This window comes from Hippopotamus amphibius, chromosome 8 (genome assembly GCF_030028045.1).
Source record: "Hippopotamus amphibius kiboko isolate mHipAmp2 chromosome 8, mHipAmp2.hap2, whole genome shotgun sequence".
Lineage (NCBI taxonomy): Eukaryota > Metazoa > Chordata > Mammalia > Artiodactyla > Hippopotamidae > Hippopotamus > Hippopotamus amphibius.
In genome coordinates this window covers 39,816,120-39,837,245 of record NC_080193.1, presented here as the reverse complement: position 1 = coordinate 39,837,245, position 21,126 = coordinate 39,816,120, and the positions used below count along the sequence as shown (strand labels likewise).

Sequence of the window (21,126 nt, the reverse complement as noted above, 5' to 3'; positions counted from 1 at the left end):
AGGAAGTCTCTGGGTCAGGGATTTTGACTCCTGTGCTCCATTCTCAGCCCCCTGGGGAACTAAATGTGACTCTCTGGGAAAAGCTTTTAAAGCCTGAGACCCCAATCAAGTCACCTGCAGAATAGGGAGATTTTACTAAATACATGATATGGATTTTACTAAATCACCTACATTCTCTCTATTGTAAAAATGATTTAGGATGGCTTCCAGGTCTCTAAGGGTTTTCCAGGGCTAGAGTTTATGATTCTTTGATTATATTTGTGGATGGAGAAACTGGAATTGTAAAGGTTAGTACAACAGAAATGACAGTCCACCTCTCCCAGGGCTCAACTGTCTCTAGGCCACATTGAGTGTGTTTTCTTGTTCCTGACCATCCACTTCTGTCGTAACCACACACAAGGAGAATGCATATATGTAAGTACACTGAGGAGCTGTGCGGAGTCTCTGAAGAGAGGGAAATTGAGGAAGAGTAAATGATTGAGGAGTGTCTAAGGGCCTAGGTTTCCTATGACTTGACTGCAACCTGTAGGCACCAAAACACAACACATGTGAAAATATAAGTGTCTGAAAACAAATGTGTCTATTGTACCTTTTTTGCAAAAAGGCCCTTCGTATGGTGAATTGGTGCAATCGCAGAAGTATCCACTGTGCTTCTCCACGCACTTGCCCCCGTTGTGGCAGAAGCTGCCGTAACTGCTGCAATGGCCTGGGCATCCGGGCCGGACTCCAGACGTGACCTTTGCCCTCTCCTCCAGGTCCAGTTTCTGCCCATTCAAGTGTAAGGAGCGTATGCATCCTAGGAAGCCTTTCTGTCTTGATGATGTACCCCCTGTGCAGTGAAAGAGAAAAGGGAAAAAAAAAAAAAGATATATATATACAGGGGTCACATTTTTGAGATTTAATATCAGCACTGGTAATAGTTAATTATTGTTCTCTTGGCATCCTGTGTTGGACTTTTCCATTAGTTTCCGGTGAGAATTAGGAATTCAAAGAAGATGGGGAAAAGGCATGTGTTTCCTGGCTGGAAAAATGCACTCCCCATCTCAAGAAAATAAATACATAAAAGACTGTGGTTCTTGTGGAATTCTGTACTTGACATATTTAAGATACAAAACTTCAGATGGCCCGGTTCCTTGCAAATAAAATAAAATGTGCTCTTTGTCTACGGCAGACATTTATCTGAAGGTGAATTCACAGAAAGGGATCATCTCTTTGGCAAAGTTAGAAACAACCTAGGTCAGGTGCATTGAGTTAGAAAAGGCAATGAGCTTTGTAAAGCTTATGCAGCACAGTGTCATGTACTATAAAGAGGTCGACAGTAGGACCAGACAAACATGGTGTCAAACTCCATGCCAATAGCCATTAGGCATAATGACCACTGGACCCCTAAGCCTCGGCTACTTGATCTGTAAAATAAGAATCAGTCTATTTCATGTGTTCGTGGTAAGGCTTATTTAAGAGCATGGAATATAGCACATGCTTAATCAGTGTTCTTCACTATTCCTTCTCTTGAGCCCTCACAATGGCTAGAACTAGTAGGTGGTGTGTGTGTGCATGTGTGTGTGTGTACATATATATGTATATATACACATATCCTTGTGATTACCCCCAAATTATTATTTGGAAAATAAATTCCTCCCTCTGGAATACAGAATAGAACTGCAACCCAACTTTCTGCTGAGGGTACATCTTGAAGGTTTCAGAGAGATTTGCAATGCTTGTTGAAATTATTCAAGAACAGAGGAGATTCAAAGTGACAGAGTGTTTTGTTACTGTTGGAAACCTAGAATTCTACCAACCTAAATCAGAGGATATTAGAAAAATGTGTAAGGAGAGACAACAAGACAAGAATTAAGCCAAATTCCATCAGCAGCTATTGATTTGGTGTGGGGAATTCTGGGAGATCCCAGAGAAGACACAGGGCCAGCCTGCCTGTAAGAAATACAAATTCTATTTCAAATTCAATGCTTTGGCCCCAAGTCCATACAAGTGGATAAATGGAGGACACCCTCAGGTCTTCTAGGTCTACAGAGTGTCCTAATGGAGAGAAGGTAAGTTGGAAAACGAGGGCGGTACTGATGTGCTATTTGTTTACTGTACATACCTGTCCTTTCTGAGCCTCATTTATTTGTACTCCCTCGAGCTACAATTTTATTAAACCTTGGTCTAGCAAATGACCAGATAAAAACATACTCCCATCAAGGTAGATACGTGTGTGAATCCCAGTCTCTGACTGGGAATATCACACTAAACAAGAAACAAAGTTGTAAGTTAAATAAATGAATATGTAATGTAAAAAAAAAAATCTGTTGTCTGTCAGCCTGGTAGGGTGGACAAGAAGATAATAATTAGCAATAGGGTTGGAAGTAGGGAGATTCTGTCTTCTCTGAATCATACCAGGTCATCAGACCCATAAATATACGTATGGAAGTCATTGGCTATCTCTAAAAGACTGAGACAAGATGTTTCTAAAGAATTAATCTAGTCTCTTATTCTGAAGGAGTGATAAAACTCCACTCTATTTTCAGTTCTGATAAGTGATACCCAAGCAGGCCAGAAGGTCAAACCCAAATTGCTTTTTCCTGTCTGTCTCAATTTTAGTGAGTAAATCGCCTTTTAACCACAAGATAAATCAATTATAAACACAAGCAGATGATAGGGAAAGGTTCATTATTTCTTTCCTAGAAATGGTGTAGAATAAAGAGAGGAGGATTTATGTAGTCAAATGTTTTGTTTTATTTTCCCGCTTATTTTGTAGTCACTCCATGTGGTGGATTTGAATAACTCTTCATATATCTTGTTAGTGGCATTTTTCTTCTAAGCAGTGGTGAAGAATGCAAGATCTATTGCACATTTGCTTGCATGTGACTTAGTCAACACGTTCATAAACGGAGAAGAAGGTGGTTGGGGTGGTGTTTCTGGCAGAAATACATTCCTTGATATTTGAGACATATAGAGTATGGTGAGAATGACCTCCAAGAAGGGGATCATTTCAATCCTAGATGCTGATAAAAAACAATGACACAAAGAACGGGGGCCAAATTGCTCAATGAACTAAATTTCCATTTTTGTGTGACTGCTTTTTATTCTTTAAGAGAGAGAAAAAACTAGAGGTTAGGCTCCTTTTTGTTCATGGAGCGGTAATATTGTAGATTAAGAATAGAATGCTTCTAGAAAGATGCTTCCTATCCACACACTCACACCCAATCCTGTGATTAGCACTACTTTCTGACGTCACCTACTATGCATCGTGTTGGTGGAGGTGAGACTCTTCCCTGAAACTTGAATACTGTGCAGAAATGCAGCCACAATCTGCCCTCCCCCTTCTCACTCACAGCCCTTCTCCCCCAACCCTGTCCCATGGATTTGCCTTCCCAGTTATCTCTGGGTCCATCAGCTTCTTTCTATACCAAGAGCCACAGTCTTGAATCCCTCTCACCCCCACTTGAATCCCTTAAACTGAGACAGGCTGGGACCTGGGACATGGGATCCTTTGCTGCAGTGCTTACACCTGGACCAATGCCTCCTCAAGCAATAAAATACAAAGAAACCACAAGGGACTAAAAAGAACTGCATGCATGTGTAGCTAGGGCAAATTATGGACAACAAGACACAAAAAGACCAAAAAAACCCAACTGCCCTTTCTGAAGAGCCAAGAACAAAAACAAGGTGTTTGAAGCAAAAGCAGGATGTACTGTGCATGCCTCTGCACTCAGTACCACAAAGGGGTGGGCAGACCACCGAAGCCACCCCTTCCACCCCTGGACCCACCCCTACCTTCACCCCATATAAGGAGCCAGTTTGCCCTGCCTCAGGGAGCAAGCAAGGGAACCTGTTACTTGTTCTCGCTCCCTCCTGCTGCAGCAGGAGCCCCAGTAAAGCCTTGTCTGAATTTCTCATCTGGCCTCTAATCAATTTCTATTGATTGGGGAACACCAAGACCCCCGATTGGTATCAAAACCATCTTCTAAGAATCTTCTTACTCTCAGCCCTGACTCCTTCCACCCACTCACCACTTTGCAATCAGAGAGAACAACCAAATGTGAAAATTTGATCCTGCTAGTCCTGTTTGATGGCCTTCAGAGACTAGTCATTGTCCTGAGGTTCAAGCTCAAATCCTTAAGTACAGGGGTTACAGCATAGACCTGGCCTCTGCTTATCTCTTCTTCATCCTCCTCCTCCTCCTCTGCCCTGCCCTGACTTCAGCACACCAGGCTTTCTGAACCACAGTGGCCCCTCAATGACTGTGGTCTCTCTTGACTGTGGACCTCCTCCTGTACTCCGTATTTATATGGTCTGTTACACACATCTTTCCCCTTACCCTCTACTGCTCACCCTATTCCATCCCTGCAATCACACACACAAACCTGCACTCATATACACGTATCCCTTCATCATGTGTTTTCTGCCTACCCAGGATTTGTTTTAATTAGTTGCCAATGTTTCTAAAACATGAACTATTTGGAATCTAAAAAAAAACAAAACAAAAAAACACACTATGAACTTATTTACAAAACAGAAGTAGACCCACAGACATAGAACACATAGTTACCAAAGGGGAAGGTGGGAGGAGGGATAAATTAGAAGTTTGGGATTGACATACACATACTATTATATATAAAACAGATAAACAACAAGGACCTACTGTATAGCACGGGGAACTCTACTCAGTGTTTTGTAATAATGTGTAAGGGAAAAGAATCTAGAAAAAAAAATTATATATATATATATATATATATATATATATATATATATATATATATATATATAAAACTGAATCACTTTGCTGTAACCTGAAACTAACATGACATTGTAAATCAACTATACTTCAATTAAAAAAAAAAAATGACCATGCCCTTATGTTAGCACTGGGCTTGGCACAGACTTAATTAATTAATTAAAAGCTGAACTATTTTAAAAATTCCAGTAAGTCCTTCACTGAAAAATTAGAAGACCTGTTGACAACAGAGTTGCTTTCCTGCATGACAAAGCCCAGCTGCACTGGGATCCGTTCCTTTAAGACAGGACGCTCCCTGTCCACTTGGCCACATTCCCCACCAGGACCACTTCATGCATTCAGACTGCCTTCCTGGCCCTTGCAGGTATTTGAATTTTCAGCTAATGCTCTAATAAATTTTTATCTTATTTTTACCTGCTTCTTGCCTAGAGTTTAATGTAAAGTTGGAAGAAGAACAACAAAAAACATAGCATTATCCTTAAAGCAGCTGAAAGTCATGTTTGTGAGACTTGTACTTAATCTACAAGCTGTTTAAGAATCAGAACAATGCTTCTAATTCTAAAAAAAAAAATTCAAGCATACTTGCTGTATGCTATAAACTTTATAATTAACTCATTCAATCCTCAATGGGAAAGAAGAGATTCTTCATATTATTGACATTACATAATTGAGAAAACTTAGCGGCAGAGAGATTGTTTTGGCCAAAGTCAAGAATCAAACTGATTTTATGTGGCAGAGCCAGGAGTCAGACCGGGATCTCTTGACTTTCAAAGCCTGAATACCTTCAAAGCGCTAAAATCCTAAAAGGAGATATTTGATTAGATAATTTTGAAATGCAGCAGGACCCTATGGTCCTTGCCCTGCCATGTCCTCTACCTGCCTTTTGTTTGTCGAAAAACTTTAGTCAAAGAATAAATTTAATCAGAGAGGTGAGAAAATGTAGAAGTGAAGGAAAACAGTCAAACAGGACAAAACAATAATATTTTAGTCATTAAGCAAAGTCTAGGACCTTTAGTTCCTCCTCAAGTGCTATAGATAATATTCTGAGCCATGTCCTGTGAGCTGTCTCATAGATGCTGAAACCCCCACCAGGTGGAGAAGTTAACTACATGATGACCAGGCTGTAGCCATGACATTAGCTGCCACAATTCTGGGAACTGGCCTCAAGGAAATGGGGATAAAAAAAAAAAAAAAAAAAAAAAAACTGACCCTGGAACCGAAGATTAACTGTACTCAAAACAATCAAGATGACTCTGATCAGACCACCCATGACCAATTTCAAGATGACTGTCAGAGCTGACTGTGCTCTTTCTGCTTGTTGCCTCACTCCCTCGGCCTGTACACCCCTGAAAGTCCCCTTTAAAAGCTCTTGCCCACTGATTGTCACTTTGGACATGAGTCTGCCCTCTCCCCCAGTTGCTGGCCTCCAAAATATGGCAAAGTTTCCTTTCCACCAACCTTGCCTCTTGAGTACTGGCTTTCAAGTCATAAGCAGCCGGACCCCCCTTTCAGTAACAGTTTGGGTCAGGACCACAACTAAGCACTGCTTCTACTTTCTTCTCAGCTCTTGTTATTTCTCCTACCAAGTAATATACACATATGCATTTATCCTCTTGGTCTTCGTATCAATCTTCTTGACAACTTAGCCCATTAGTTCGCCAGCCTAGCTAGAAGCAATTTTGGATGACTCTCTTCTGTTGGCCCTTGGTATCAAGTGTGTTCATTATGATGACATTTCCGTGGACTGAGTATGAATCAACTCTTAAAAAGGTTACCATTGTCATTCTAAACCTGTCTTAGAAAACCTCCATGTGTCAGTTCGACAAATGCTCATCGCTTCCAGAAAACACCTCAATTCCTTATGCCCTCCTTGAACAAGAGCCTCTGTTTCTCTCGTGTGTGCCTGCTGTCTTGATCACACACGCTCAAACAAAACTCCTTTGCTGAGGACGTTTTTCTGGAACAACATTGAATGTGCCAGGTTGGGCTTCTGTTTCACAAAAAATAAGCAGTATCATTCTCTCTCTCTCTCTCCTTGAACTTAGCATAGCCGTTTTCTATACGAACTACTTTGCCTAAAGTCAAGAGTCAAGTGAAGTGCAGATGCATTCCCACCTAAATTTCAAATTCTAGAGTGGGAGCAGGTTTAGCAAGTACATGCTAAGAAAAAAAAAAAATTAACCATCAGTTATCTTGTTTTTCATCCTGCCCCTTCAACTAGCAGAATCTCGGTACCAGAAGGAAATCCTTGTGGAGGCTTTAATTCCAAAATGTAATTTCCTTAAGGATAAGGCATGCATCTGGTTAAGTTTTGCCAGACATAGGGATTGCTTGCTTAGGAATCAATAAACACACACTGTGTAATAATGCAGGTGGCACTAACTGGATGTCTACTAAGTAAAACAGTGATAATAGGAGACAACTTGAACTAAGATCTTACTTCTTATCAATCACCTTTACCCACTGCATTTCACAGGCATTTTCTGATTTAACCCTTACTGTAAATTGTGGTATCCAAACAGAATATCAACCCTCCTCAGAAAATTGGGAAAGACCTTGTTGATGATTTAGAGTCAGTTAAAAACAGACTGAAATTATTTATTTGTTTGGTAGAAATGAATGCTATGAAAAATTTCTGAAAAAGAATTAAGCAACACTTATCGAGAGTCATTAAAGCATTATTATCATGACTTTACTCCACAGTTTAAAATAAATATTCCAAATGGAGTTGGGGGGATGATTATACCCAGACATATTTAATTTGCTTTATCCATAGTCATTACTGATACTTCATTATTTATATACATAGTATAGTTGTATGTCTATAAATCTCCCCCCCCAAATAATAATGGCAAGTTTTTACAATTATAATGAAAGTATAAGAATGTGGATGGATGTAAATATCAATACACAAAATCAATAATGGTCCTAAAGAGCAAAAATAACTGATTACACCATGTGATAGCAACAAAAAATCCTATTTAACAAGAAAAACAGCAAAACGTCTAGAAATTAACTTAAGATCTATCGCTATACAAAGGAAAATAATAAAAATTTACTTTGGCTCATAAAGAATAAATAAAGAGATGGAACATGTTGCCATATAATTTAGCAATGTATAGTTATTTCCTTTAATGTAATAACATCCCAATCAATAACCCAAGAAACAGTATTTTCATAGAACGTGAAAAGCTAATTGTAAAATCCATAAAGAAGATGATTGATAATAGTTAACAGAGTGATAAGAAAAGGAGTCAGCTGTGTTTGTTGGGGGGTGAGGGGGGGAGGGCTTGTCCTATTCAATATCAAAATGTACTCTGTAAGTATAATGTTGGCGTAGTATCTGGAAAAAAATCTATGTAAATAAAACAAAGTAGGATATTCAGAAACAAACTCTTTATACACAGACATTTCATACCTTATAATATATATTGGAGTTCTAGGTAACTAGGTAAAAGAGGAACTATGAAATAAATGCAGATGAGAAATAATATTTTGGAAAATAAATAAAATTACAATGTTATCTCAAAACCTTAAACACACTCCAGATGCAATAAAGACATAAATATAACAACAGACAGAATAATAACACAAACAAAACTAAAAATATTAGGTAAAATCCTATATAACACTTTAAAATAATATGCTATTCACACTGACGTGCTAAATTTCCCATGGCATATATTAAGTTAAAAAAGCAAACAAGAACAAAAAAACAGCAAGCAAGCTATGGTATAACACATATAAGTATATTGCTTAAGTACATGTATCCTCAAATGATAATATTGTATGGTATTTCCTAAGGGTACTTAAATGTATGTAACTACCTTGAATGACACCTGGAAAGTGTCATAGTGGTCTAATATCAGTCATCTCTAAGAAGAGCACTGAGAGTATTACTGAATAATTTGACAGCAAACATGTATTGGTGTACGGATTGCATAACTTAAAATAAATCTTTTCATTTATTATGTATATTGTGCATAATATTGCTGATCTTTTTTTTTGTCATCCGAAAAGTTATTTCAAGTTTCAAAAGAAACTCCTTGCTATATATAGAATTGTGTTTACCTCTAAAACCCCTTTATTAATCAATGTGGTATTCAGATATTAGCAAACACCTTTCCCAGAAGCAGTATGTTTGTCCCTGGGTGTGGGCTGGAGTGTGTATGGGTTTTCTGCAGAGTGTTTTTTCCCCCAAGACTACAGACCAAAACCAAACCTCTGCCTTCTTTTTAACAGAAGGGTGGCAGGGCACAAGAATGTGCCCATGCAGAGCACTGTATGGGTGCTCTGTGGAAACCCCAACTCGGTTATTATTTACAGTTCAGAGGAGGAGAAGGAAACGAGCAAGCACTTGAATTGCGCACTTGAATTGCACTTGTTTCTGTTGCCCCTGGATTGTGGAGCGGTAGGGAACTGGTCCCACCACAGTTCAGAGTGGCTGACTTAGTGGTCCAACCATCTTGCCAAAGAATCCTCTGACTTACTGCTTTGCATCTCCTTTGGAGACACCCCTGAGAGAATATTAAGATGATGCCGCAGACATTTGCAGCAACATGGATGGACCTAGAGATGATCATACTAAGTGAAGGAAGTCAGAGAAAGATAAACATCATATGATATCATTTACATGTGGAATCTAAAATAATGATACAAATGAACTTACAAAACAGAAACAGACCCACAGACATAGGAAACAAGCTTAGGTTACCAAAGGGGAAAGGTGAGGGGGATAAATTAGGAGTTTGGGATTAACATATACACGCTACTACATATAAAATAGATAAGCAACAAGGACCTACTGTATAGCACAGGGAACTCCACTCAATACTCTGTAATAACCTATACGGGGAAAGAATCTGAAAAAGAATGTATATATATGTATATGTATAACTGAATCACTTTGCTGTACACATGAAACTAATATCACATTGTAAATCAACTATACTCTATCATAAAATAAATATGAAATAAAAAAATAAAATGTTTTGTCAAATGATTAAAAAAAAAAGATGATGGAGCAGGAAAGTCCACCATAATCCTTATCACAGAGTCTGGAATAGTGACAGGAGCCAGTTTGACTAGAAGTACCGTGTTCCATCTCACAAAGACAAGAACACAGTCATCCCTCATTGTACTTCCTTCTGCCTTTGTGAAGAATGAAAAATCACTGGGAAAATCACTATCAAATCAGCCTTAAGCCACTCCCTTGCAAGAGCAACTGGAAAAGAAATACCATATGAGCCCCACATCTTTTCTAGAGTCAGCTGGAGGATCTACCTTCCTTTTCCAGGCTGGCTGCCAGGCCAAGTCATTGCCCAGTTGAAAGCAGTTTCAGGACCTCCTGAATGTTAGGGGCCCTGGAAATCACTCTGACTGGTTTTCTCCAGGGAGGCCCTGCTGAGAACAGAGATTCCCTCAGAAGCTGAACCTTAGACCCATTCAAGGAAATAAGTCGATAAAGTAAAAGGCTATAATTAGAAGCTTTAAGAATTCTCCCTAATAGTCCCACCTGCCCTAGAGTGACTTTATGGCTGAGCCCAGGAAACCCTGAAATACAAAAGAAGCCTGCAATTCACTAAAAGGATAGCAGCAGTGGCAATTCAGGGCTAATGGTTCTCACAATCCAATCTACTAACATTGTCATGACATTTTGATGCATTTGTGCAGTAATCACTTTGGGGCTCTTATTGCAGCTTCTTTTGTGGAAGTGATGGCTGCTATGTGACTAGGGACACATCACCAAATGTAGGAACCAACTCTCTCATCAGAAAAATTAGCTTAAACTTGGAAATAAAGCAAAAAAACAAAGATGACATTTGTCCAGTGGAGAGGCAGATAATTTCTTTCCAGCATAACAGATAACTCCAAAGATGGCCTGGTGAGCAACGGTTTCATATTTAACCTCACAACTTTATCCTAACTTATTTGTCATTAAATTCCCTGTGCATATCCCAGCTTTTTAGATGCTCTTTGAACTGGTCATGACGTCTTAATGGCTTCCTCATTCATGAATGAATGAAATGAAATCTTGGACAAACATTCATTTTCTATTTGCCCAAGACTCATGATTTTAGCTTTTGGAAGATTATATTTTAACACATACTACCAGGATCAGTTAAAATGGTGTTACTTTTCATTAGAAAACATGAAACTGTTATGGAAAAGTCTTAATCCCACAATGCATGATAACTGGGATAAATAATGATGATGATTAATAATAATAAAAAAAATCTAAAGAGCTTTTAGTCTTTTGTAAACATAGTGAATGAAGAGGAGACTGCCAGGTAGATCGAGGATGGGGTTGCCCATCCTACATGAATTAAAACAATGCAAACTCTAAGGAAGCAATTGAATTTAAAGCATGTTTTGGAGAAGAAAGTGGGAGAAGAGGAAGCATTATTTTATGGTTAATTCTTGGGAGGAATGAAAAATAAATTTCTCTTAAAATTACTTTGATTAAAAACATGTGTGTGTGTGTGTGTATTTCACAGTAATCCATGTTATTTGGCCTCAGGCATGGTTGCCCAGCAAGCAGGCTGTGAGATGAAGTTAAAGCGGCAGGATGTTTTTCGGGGGAAACCACTGGGAACCCACCTTTGACAGCAAGAGGCAAGAAGCAGAAGTGGCAGAGAAGTGAGCTCCGGTGCAGCCCTGACTGTCTAGAACAGCCCCACAGGGAGTGCTGGAGCTGGAACTAGAAAAGTCCATCAGAGAAGTGCTTCCTTGGGCCAAAAGGGTTGGGCCTTTGTCCCCTGGGCTCAAGTGATTGTTGTCTGTGCACCCCTGGGAAGGACTGAACCTTGTCCCGAAGGCATGTCATAGCTGAAGGGGCAGACAGATGGAGACTGCCTTCCAATAGCACTCCCAGCAACAGGGCCTTCTTGAATGGGGTCCTAGACAGCTCTTCTCAGAGTCTACACAGGTTCCTAAGCCTCTCTACGCACTGTAAATGGGGCCTGATGACCCTCACCCTTCAGCCAGAGACATGAATGGTGAAGCAGGAAGCTGAATCAAAACATGGCATTTCTCAGCTCTTCTGCAACACTGCCTTGCCCAGCTCAAGTGGCTCTGAAGCCAAATCCTCTTCTCCATGTATCAGAAGAAACTTGGTAACACAATGAGAACAGAGAGTAAATCTGCCAAAAAACATGTTCTTCCCCTCCAACCCTCTGTTCCAAGGCTTTCTCACCTCCTCCTCTGAGTCATCAGCTTTGTGGCCAGAGCCTTGGAGAAATGGAAACAGGTTATAGGCAGCGTTGCAGCATCAGTATGTTGGGCTGGGTCCACTCTTTTCTAAACTGGAGGTTCCCTGGCTATCCTGGTTACATTAGCTTGGCTTTGGAAAGGACACAATAGCTTCTCACCTCCCTCAGTTGGGGTCCTTGAACGTCCAGAAAGTACTGTTTTCTTTTCCAGAAAGATCTGGCTTGAGTTTCTTTTTATAACTATCACCCTAGCTCCACATAAATGGTGCATCCTAATGTCTTCTTTTTTAATGAGTTTATAGATTTTGACGACTGGCAGTGCCAGAGTAATCAGAATGACTTCTTCTGCCATTGAGGTTTTGTGTAGTCTGAATCTCAGGGCTTTTTTCCCTGGGCTGTGTGAGAAAATGATGTCATGTTGTACCTCTCTTCAAAAAAAGACAGTATGCTTTAAGATATGATTTGTTAAAGGCAGAAATAAAAATTAAAAAAAGTGAAACCAAACAAGAAAATTCTACATTCTCCTTCAATCGCCCATACCTATCTGATGTAGTCAGTATAGGATGAAATAAGCTTCAATTAAAGCATAAGAGATTGTAGATAAACATTTCCAAAAGGGTTTTGGAATTATTAAAGGGTAGAAAACACTAACATGGGCTATTGGGATGCGTTCATTGTACTCAACTCTCAACATCTTCAGGAGAAGACAAAATTTTGTGGAAGAGGTCATTCAATCATTCACTTCTCTAAAAATAAAGTGCTCTTTCAAAGCACTTTCAAGCTCTAAGAACCTGATTTTGTGGAGCAGATGTGGTTTTAGAGAAGAAAAAAATGCATAAGGAAGCAGGTGGCTCTTCATCTTTTTTTTTTCATTGAAGCAGTACTGAGTGATTGCCACTTGGTAGGTAACAAGGAGAAAAGCATTCATGGAAGTTGCCCTCTGGTATTCTGAGGTCTCCTATCAACTTCTTAATTAATCAGACACTTTCTCTTATTTAAGTATTATGGGGAATATTGGAAATCATGTATTATTTTTTTACTAAGATGATTCAAGTATACTTGATGTTATTTAACTTGGAAAAAAATAAACTTTTTGGTAAATCAGACCTTATCATCAGAAATGTATAGGATGCTGAAAGACAATGATTTCTTCACTTTTCACTACTGACATCCTCCATGCAATAATGGTTTTATGTAACAAATATGATGAAAGGTGATTTTCTAGTTCTTCCTTAACATGAAAAGGATGTACATCACCTCCTGTGCCATGAGACACAGTATATCTTCTCAGATAGAAAATTGCTGGCCTGTGTCAGGAAAGCCATCCCCGTGGGGCATTCACAAGGGTAAATATAGTGACTATTCTGAAGAGATGCTCCGGCAACTTCTGAAGTGTCAGGGCACAGAGCAAATGAGACTGCCTTTCCTGGCTTCACCGCTGACCTCACCAAGTTTGACATGTTTCACCTGAAAATACAAATCATAATTCCCAACTAGTGTAGAAGCAGGAGTAGCACTAGCATAGGGGTGGAAATCTCTTCAACTTTATGACTTATCAAGTCAGTGCAATACTTTCCCCAGGGAGTTCTAAGTAGGAGTTACTTCAGTTTATTTTGACACAAAGAAAGTAGCTGAGCCAAAAAATAGAAGGAAGGAAGGAAGGAAGGAAGGAAGGAAGGAAGGAAGGAAGGAAGGAAGGAAGGAAGGAAGGGAAAGAAAAAAGGTCCATAAAAGGCCAAAAAGGTAAGAAGAAAGTAAAGTAACACAACAATGAGACTCACAGGCTCACAGCTCTACAAAATGTCCATTGTATAACTGCAACACATTTGGAAAGATGAGAAGTCAGATTTGGGGACAATGAGATATTTCCTTGCTGTTACACACACACGGGCGTGAGGGTAAGGATGACTGTCACGCCTAATACACATATGGAGATAGCACCTCCTCAACTTGTAAGGGATCAGTTACCAGACTTGTCGATTTCATTCTGCAAATAAAGGCAATGAGTGCACTTAGGCTAGTTGCTTTCCTACCAGGGTCCCACGGCCTGTTGGCAGTTGACCTGGAATTCATACTCAGATCTCTTCATTTCATTCTCAGAAGTAGGTGCTAGTTCTTGGATTTCTCTTGCCTTACTCTCATATTGACTTGCAAAGCTATCAGGGAACAGCAAAGCAGAGAGATGATACTGCCAAGAGTTTTAAAGCTTAAACCCCAAGCTTGCAGTGCCCATTTCAGAAGCTGTGTGTTATGAAGTCTCTCCTACTCTATTCAAGAAATGCCACCACTAAAATAGCATGGTTGCAACTGTCCCTAACTATCAGGGAAATAATAGCCTGAAGTTACATTACTGATTGTGGAAATCCAGCATGCATTGACTCAGGTATTAGCACTTCAACCTGTCACATTCCAGTGACAGGGGCAGTGCTAAGAGGTGCATCCATGCTATACAATTCAACCTGTGCCTGGTACTCAGGAAGCATCCACGAACACAGCAGCAATGCCAGTGATTACCATGCTGAATGACACTCTGTTGTGATTGAAAGATCCTTCAGTGGTTAAAGGTATCTAGACAGACATATCCAAATTAATATTTAAGCACTGTCACATTCAATCTATCCCAGTAAAAATAGATAAGCAACAAGGACCTACTGTATAGCATAGGGAACTATACTCAATATTCTGTAATAACCTATATGGGAAAAGAATCTGAAAAAGAACCAATATATGTATATGTATAACGGAATCACTTTGCTGTACACTTGAAACTAACACAGCATTATAAATAAACTATACTCCAATTTAAAAAAAATTAAAGAAAAGAAGCACATAGCAATCATATCTCTTTCTGCCTAGCAAATATAAAAATCCAGTGACTCAAAACTACTGAATGATAAAGAATGCAATTCGTCATTTTGGCTGCTCCTGCTAAGCAGAGGGCTTTTTTTTTAAACCACCGAGTCATAGAAAATGGAAATATTGGGACTTCCAATTTTTTTGACCACCTGATATTTCTAAACGGGGTGAACACTAAACAATAAGATTCAAACCAACAGACTAAAATGATCTCCAATGGCATTCTTTTCTTCTTCAAGTACATTAAGACAAATTCAATAAAGCAGAGTAACATCTGAGATGGAACTTATTGGAAAGAAACATAACAGAAGCAGGTGCTCTTGCTGCAACTGACCTTGGCTCCAACTCAAGCAAGGTATCTCCTCTAGACCCATCGGCATGCGTTTACTGATTGCATTTGTGATGAATTCAACAGAAACGTGTAGGTGAAAAGCCAGCAAGAAAACACAGCTGTCTCTATTCCCTTTTGACTTGCACAAAGTTTGCCACGTATTCAGGCCATATGATAATTTCATAACTACATGAAATTTGCATGAAGGGATTAAAGAAATTCCATCTTTATATACACCTTTCAGCCAGAAAGCTTCATCAGTACCGCCTGAAGATAAATTAAACTTTGGCATGGAATGTAATTTACGAAAGTTGCAAACTACTTGAATTGATTACACCAAAAAGACATTAAATCTTGATGACTGGCAAACTTATTCAGAGCAATAAAATGTGATGTTTAAATAGAATTAAAACATCAATATAAATTAAAAAAAATATTTGAATAGTAAATCATATCACTTATGTAGGTTAATTAAGTGAATGCCTTTTCATCATAAAAACGTTTTTAATCACTTATATCTTTGCTTCTCCTGGATATGTAAAACATGATAGATGAAGAAAGAATATGATTCCTGTTGGAAAGAGAGATTACACATTCTGTTACTTCTTTTCTTTTAGCTGGTGTGTTCCTAGTGACAGCTTTCTCAGAGTTAAAAGTTGCACAAACCCAAATTTAAAGGAAGCAGGTAAGAAAAACCCATTGATAGCTGAAGGCATTTCATTACTAGCAGTAAAGCTATGTAATGTGAGAATTGGTAAAATAAATACATAAGGAAAGAAAATTAAAGGTCAATTTTAGAACTTATTTATGCTTCTGTTCTAAGCATCTGAACTTCAAGCTTGATATAAGAGCAGTGTCTTGATTTTGATAATAATACAATATCCCTAACATTTACAGCTTTATTTTGTACTTTAAAGCTTTATGAGCCCTGTTCAACCTACTTTCAGAAAATCCTTTCTAAATTATAGCTATAAGGTGGACCTTTCCTGACTGGACTAATGTGGCTAAATTCTCTCACTGTCTCTTTCTGCCTCTTTGTCTCTCACACACAACACACACACACACACACACACTGTGAGCTCTTTGAATTTTCATTGTACAATCATCTTTCAATTCCCACTATCCAACAAGGCTCCTGATTTAACTGCTCACTGACTATTTATGGAATGAATGAATGAATGACTTAGTGAACGATGTTTGAGACTTCCCAGGCCCTACTGCCAGCAGTGGCAGCCAATTCAGATGAACAACTTATCTAAAGGTTGATTCTGAGTCTCATGGTGGGAATGACCAGTGGAGAGACGTCTGCTCAGGGACCAGGCTGCTTTTGTGTGCGAGTATCAGGCAGCCACCTAAGTGACGTGATTTCAGGGAGCATCAAAGAAGCTCCTAGTTTAAGAGCCAATAGTTCCCTCCCCAGCCATATTACTGATGCCCCAAATCCCTTGGAGATGCTATAACATATATCATTACATGGTTATCAATACTTATCAGGAGTCAGGTATCATTAGGAATAGTGAATGGTAGCCCACTGACTTAGAATCAACATCTAATAAGGTTTAAATAGCAGATACAATCCTTTTCTAAGAGTAGATTTTGATTATAAGGATGAAAAACACTAAGGGTCCCCAGACATCTGAATATATAATATGTACAAAGAGAAAAGACACAAAAAGAGTCTGAGATCCCCTCAAGCTTTGGTAAGTGATGACAATCTTTCATTGTTGTAGTCGATGAATCTAGAAAGGAAGAATTTGTGAAATTACATCTATAATTATAAATGCTTTATGAAATACTTTAATCATTTCCCAGGTCTAAAATAAAATAGTAATTTTCCTTGGGCCTGGCTCCACAGTGGTCTTGTAGGGTTTTTAGCACAAAGGGCACCTTAGGATGTCCCCTACCTACAAACAGCTGGCTGTTGAGCTGTAACCGGAAATGGCCCTCCTCTGAGGTCTCCCTGGTCATCCTTGGGAGGTTGTCCACCTGGAGCGATGTCTCCTTGAGGTTTCTCTCAGCCCGGACATAATGCCATTGGTTGTCATTCAGAAGAGAAGGGGACTGGACTATGAGCTCTATGGGGCCATTCCCAACATCAATGGCAAAAGTGATCTCGGAAGGAGCTGAAACCAAAAAAGGAAACAGGTAGAAAGATGAAGGGAGTTGTCAATGCATTTAGGACACAAGCATATCCTGAAAGGATGGTAAATATGATTGTAAGTCAATAGCTAAGTAGAGAGGCCTTCAGTTGAAATCTCTGTGGCATTAAAAGTACCATTAATGGTAATAACGACCGACTACTAAACCCCAAATCTTTTTTTTGTTGTTGTTCCAGTTGGTTCTCTTTGTGAGGATTCAGGAAATAAGATAGCGACCAGGACCACTGATGCTGATCTAACAAAATGCACCAGTTCCAAGGCTCTGGGTTGTCTGAATGTGTTCTAATTTCAACTGTGTCCTCATGGATGGCTCTACATATTGGGTTAGCTAAGCAGCTATACTCCTGCAGGGAGAAGACCACACCCTGGAGAGCCCAGTGCTTTGTATTATTCATTGTGCATATTATAATAATGTATTTCATGTATATATATATAACACATTATTATATGTATTATATATATATTATTATTATATAATGTATTATTTCATCAACACAAGCATTCATGCTGTTCCTATGACATTTAAAAAAAAAAAGAGGCTCAGAAATTTTAAGTGCCTTGTCTACATCACTGGAAATGGCAATGTCTGCAGTCAAACACAAGCCTCCCCCCTCAACTCCCTATGCAGGGCTCCTTCCATGACACTTTCTGCCCTTCAATAACAATCTGCTTATCGTACAAGACAAGAAGCAGCCAACCAGGGGTAATAATGATGATGGTGGTGATGGTGGCAATGATAGGGAGATGATAGTGGTGGTCATGATGGTGGTGGTGATGGTGGTGATGGTAGTGATGGTGATGGTGGTGGTCATGATGGTGGTGGTGATGGTGATGGAGGGGGTGATGGTGATGGAGAGGATGATGGTTGTGGGGATGATGGTGGTGGTGATGGTTGAGACGGTAGTGATGGTGATGGTGATAGTGGTGGTCATGATGTTGGTGGTGATGGCAGGGATGGTGGTGGTGGTGGCAGCAGTGGTGACATCACCATTAAAAGAGAGAAAAGTGGCAGCCGCACAGTAGGTACAATTAACTCTGCTGAGCACTGTATTAAGCACTGACCATAGATTCTCTCATTTTAATCCTCAAAACAACCCTATGAGAACGTATTGTTTTTATTTCCATTTTGTGGATCAGAAAATGAAAGTTCAAAGAAGTAGATATAATTCGCTCCAAGTTGCCCAGACAGTAAGTAGAACCTGACTCCAAAAGTAGAATCATCATTTTTCTCTATTTTAGTATATCTTCTTGCATTGTCTGTTATTACACATGAATTCTAAATCTGAAGAATATGGAGAGGTAAATTATAAACTGAAGTTGAGGGGAAGATAGTCTCCTCTCAGGAATGGGAGACTTCATATTCCAGACCTTCCCCTCCTCAGCACCTAGTGATAGCCTCCTCCTTTAACCCCCAACACAGCACACAGGTATTTATTTTAAAAAGTTATCAACGAACAGATCTGAATTTTCAGCAATACCAAAGGTCGAGCATCATGCTGGATCACTCCTCCTCAGCCTTTAAACCCTAACAGAAAGCCAGCCTTTGTATAAGAAGCCCTCAACATGCAGAATTTCAAGGAGCAGAGAGTTTGAATTATTTTGCTTCCTGGTAGATGTGAGCCCTGACCCCAAAGAGAGGCAATAAGGTAGAAGCTTTACAAATGGGATTTGTAATGGGCTCTACAAACAGACTCTGGTGCCACTGTGACCTAATGCAAGTTTTCAAGCTTATCACCTCTTAGTTTTCTCCTTTGTAAAATGGGAATAAAAACAATACGTAATTGTCAGGGTGCTTGTAAGTTCATCCTGACAAAGGTGTTACAACTGTGCCTGGCGTGTAGGATGTTCTCAACAATGATAGCTGCTATTATTATTATCATCAGAGTGACATGGTTCAAACACCCAGGTCAACTGTTTTTGGTTCATAAACCCATGAATGAAAGGCAATAGAATTGAAGGGAGTAAATCGGATTCAACAATTAAAAGATTATATAAGAGCGAAGTTGGCCCTTTGAATCATTTCCTGTTTCTTATCGGGCCACCAGTACCACCTTGCAGCCCTGCTCATCTTGAGACCAAATAAACACTTACTGAGAGGTTGAGCGTAAATGTATTTCTCTCTAAAAACACAGGTAAAGACTGGTGAGGTTGAAAGGGAGGAATGTCAAAGAGCTTACGAAAAGCCTTCCTGCAAAGCTGGTCTTGTGGATATCAGGTTTTATGCAGACAGCACATCTTTGTGGGCGGCTTGCTCCACCACTGTCTGCCTGCCACTCCCTTCCACCCCCGCCTCCTCGTTATATTTCCAGTCTGTGCTTCTCTCTGCTCCAACATTTATCCCTCTGTTGTCTAATGATCTGCTTATGGTCTGTCTCCCCAGCTAGTCTGCAAACTCTAGATGAACACCTCATTTGTTAGACACCCAGAACCTAGGACTGGACCTTGTATACAGGAAGCTTTCATCAAACTAAAGGTTTGTTTATTAAAATGTTACACTGCACATGCTAAATGCAATTTTGCAATTTTCTTCAGATTTTTTTTTTTTTTAGGTTTATACCAAAGTATTAGATTCCTTAAAAAAACTTCTAGGGACTTCCTAGGTGGCACAGTGGTTAAGAATCTGCCTGCCAATGCAGGGGACGCACGTTCGATCTCTGCTCCAGGAAGATCTCACATGCTACAGAGCAACTAAGCCCGTGAGCCACAACAATTGAGCCTGCACTGTAGAGCCCGTGAGCCACAACTATTGAGCCTGTGTGCCGCAACTACTGAAGCCCACGTGCCTAGAGCCTGTGCTCCCCAACAAGAGAAGCCACATCAATAAGGAGCCCACGCACCACAATGAAGAGTAGCCCCCACTTGCCACAGCTAGAGAAAGCCCATGTGCAGCAATGAAGACCCAACACAGCCAATAAATAAATTAATTAATTAATAAAAAAACTTCTAAGATAATTATTATTTAACTTTAACTTTATTCAAGTCACTATTAAAGACCTACTATGTTCAACTCATTCCTCCTAGAACTGGGGGAGAATCAGTGAAATGCAATAATAATAGTTAATATTCACTGAGTGCTTATCATGAGCCAAGCACTCTGCTAAGCATTTTTCATGAATCAACTCCCTACAATCCTATGAGAAAGGTAATATTTTACAGAGGAGGGAACTGACCCACAGATAGATGATAAGTTGCTCCAAACCAGCGGGGGCAGAGTCAAGATTTAAATCCAGATGATGTGTCTCTAGAGCTCACTTTTTAACCTACTCATCCTAAGACAAAACCACCATCCCCAAAACCTATGCAGTCCCCTCTGGGCAGTCAAAGCTACATATATAATATAGGTGCCTGGGAAAAACTGAATGAAAATTAATGTAAGTACATAGTGATACCTCCAACATTGGCTAGTGACCTGATGGACAGGACATCTGAGGCCAACATCAACTAGCTCTCATTTGCTGGGGGGATGGACATAGCCCAATGGCCCTAGGTGGGAAAGCTGGAGGCCCCATGGCAACATTACCTCTATCACAAATTTACCCACCTGCCTCTCCTTCCCCCAACAGTCTGACAAATATCCTCCCTCATCATTTACACCTTATGGTTCAAGACAAACCTAAAGAGTCACTGGAGCCTTTCAGTGGGTTTTTACCAAGCCAGGCCCCGTGCTAAGCAGAGATGAATGAGACAAAATGAGTTCACAGTGTCCTTTTGAGAAAATTGACAAAGAAGGGGCATGCCAAGCGGAGGAAGCTGCTGTAAGCATGAGAGATTGCATACCAAGCACTCCCAGGAGGTGAGAAGAAGCCTTCTAAGGCTCCTATACAATGCTCT

General features: G+C 39.7%; 1 protein-coding gene across 2 annotated transcripts in view; it reads right to left on the bottom strand.

The window, feature by feature from the left end:
* CNTNAP5 (contactin associated protein family member 5) overlaps positions 1–21,126 on the bottom strand; it is an 893,955-nt gene that overhangs the window by 137,598 nt on the left and 735,231 nt on the right. For both annotated transcript variants that reach the window (XM_057745525.1, XM_057745526.1), the window contains exons 17-18: positions 17,041–17,259; positions 590–829 (exon numbers count right to left, since the gene is read on the bottom strand). In XM_057745525.1, the coding sequence (XP_057601508.1) occupies positions 590–829; positions 17,041–17,259 (459 nt within the window). The remainder of the gene's footprint in view (positions 1–589; positions 830–17,040; positions 17,260–21,126) is intronic.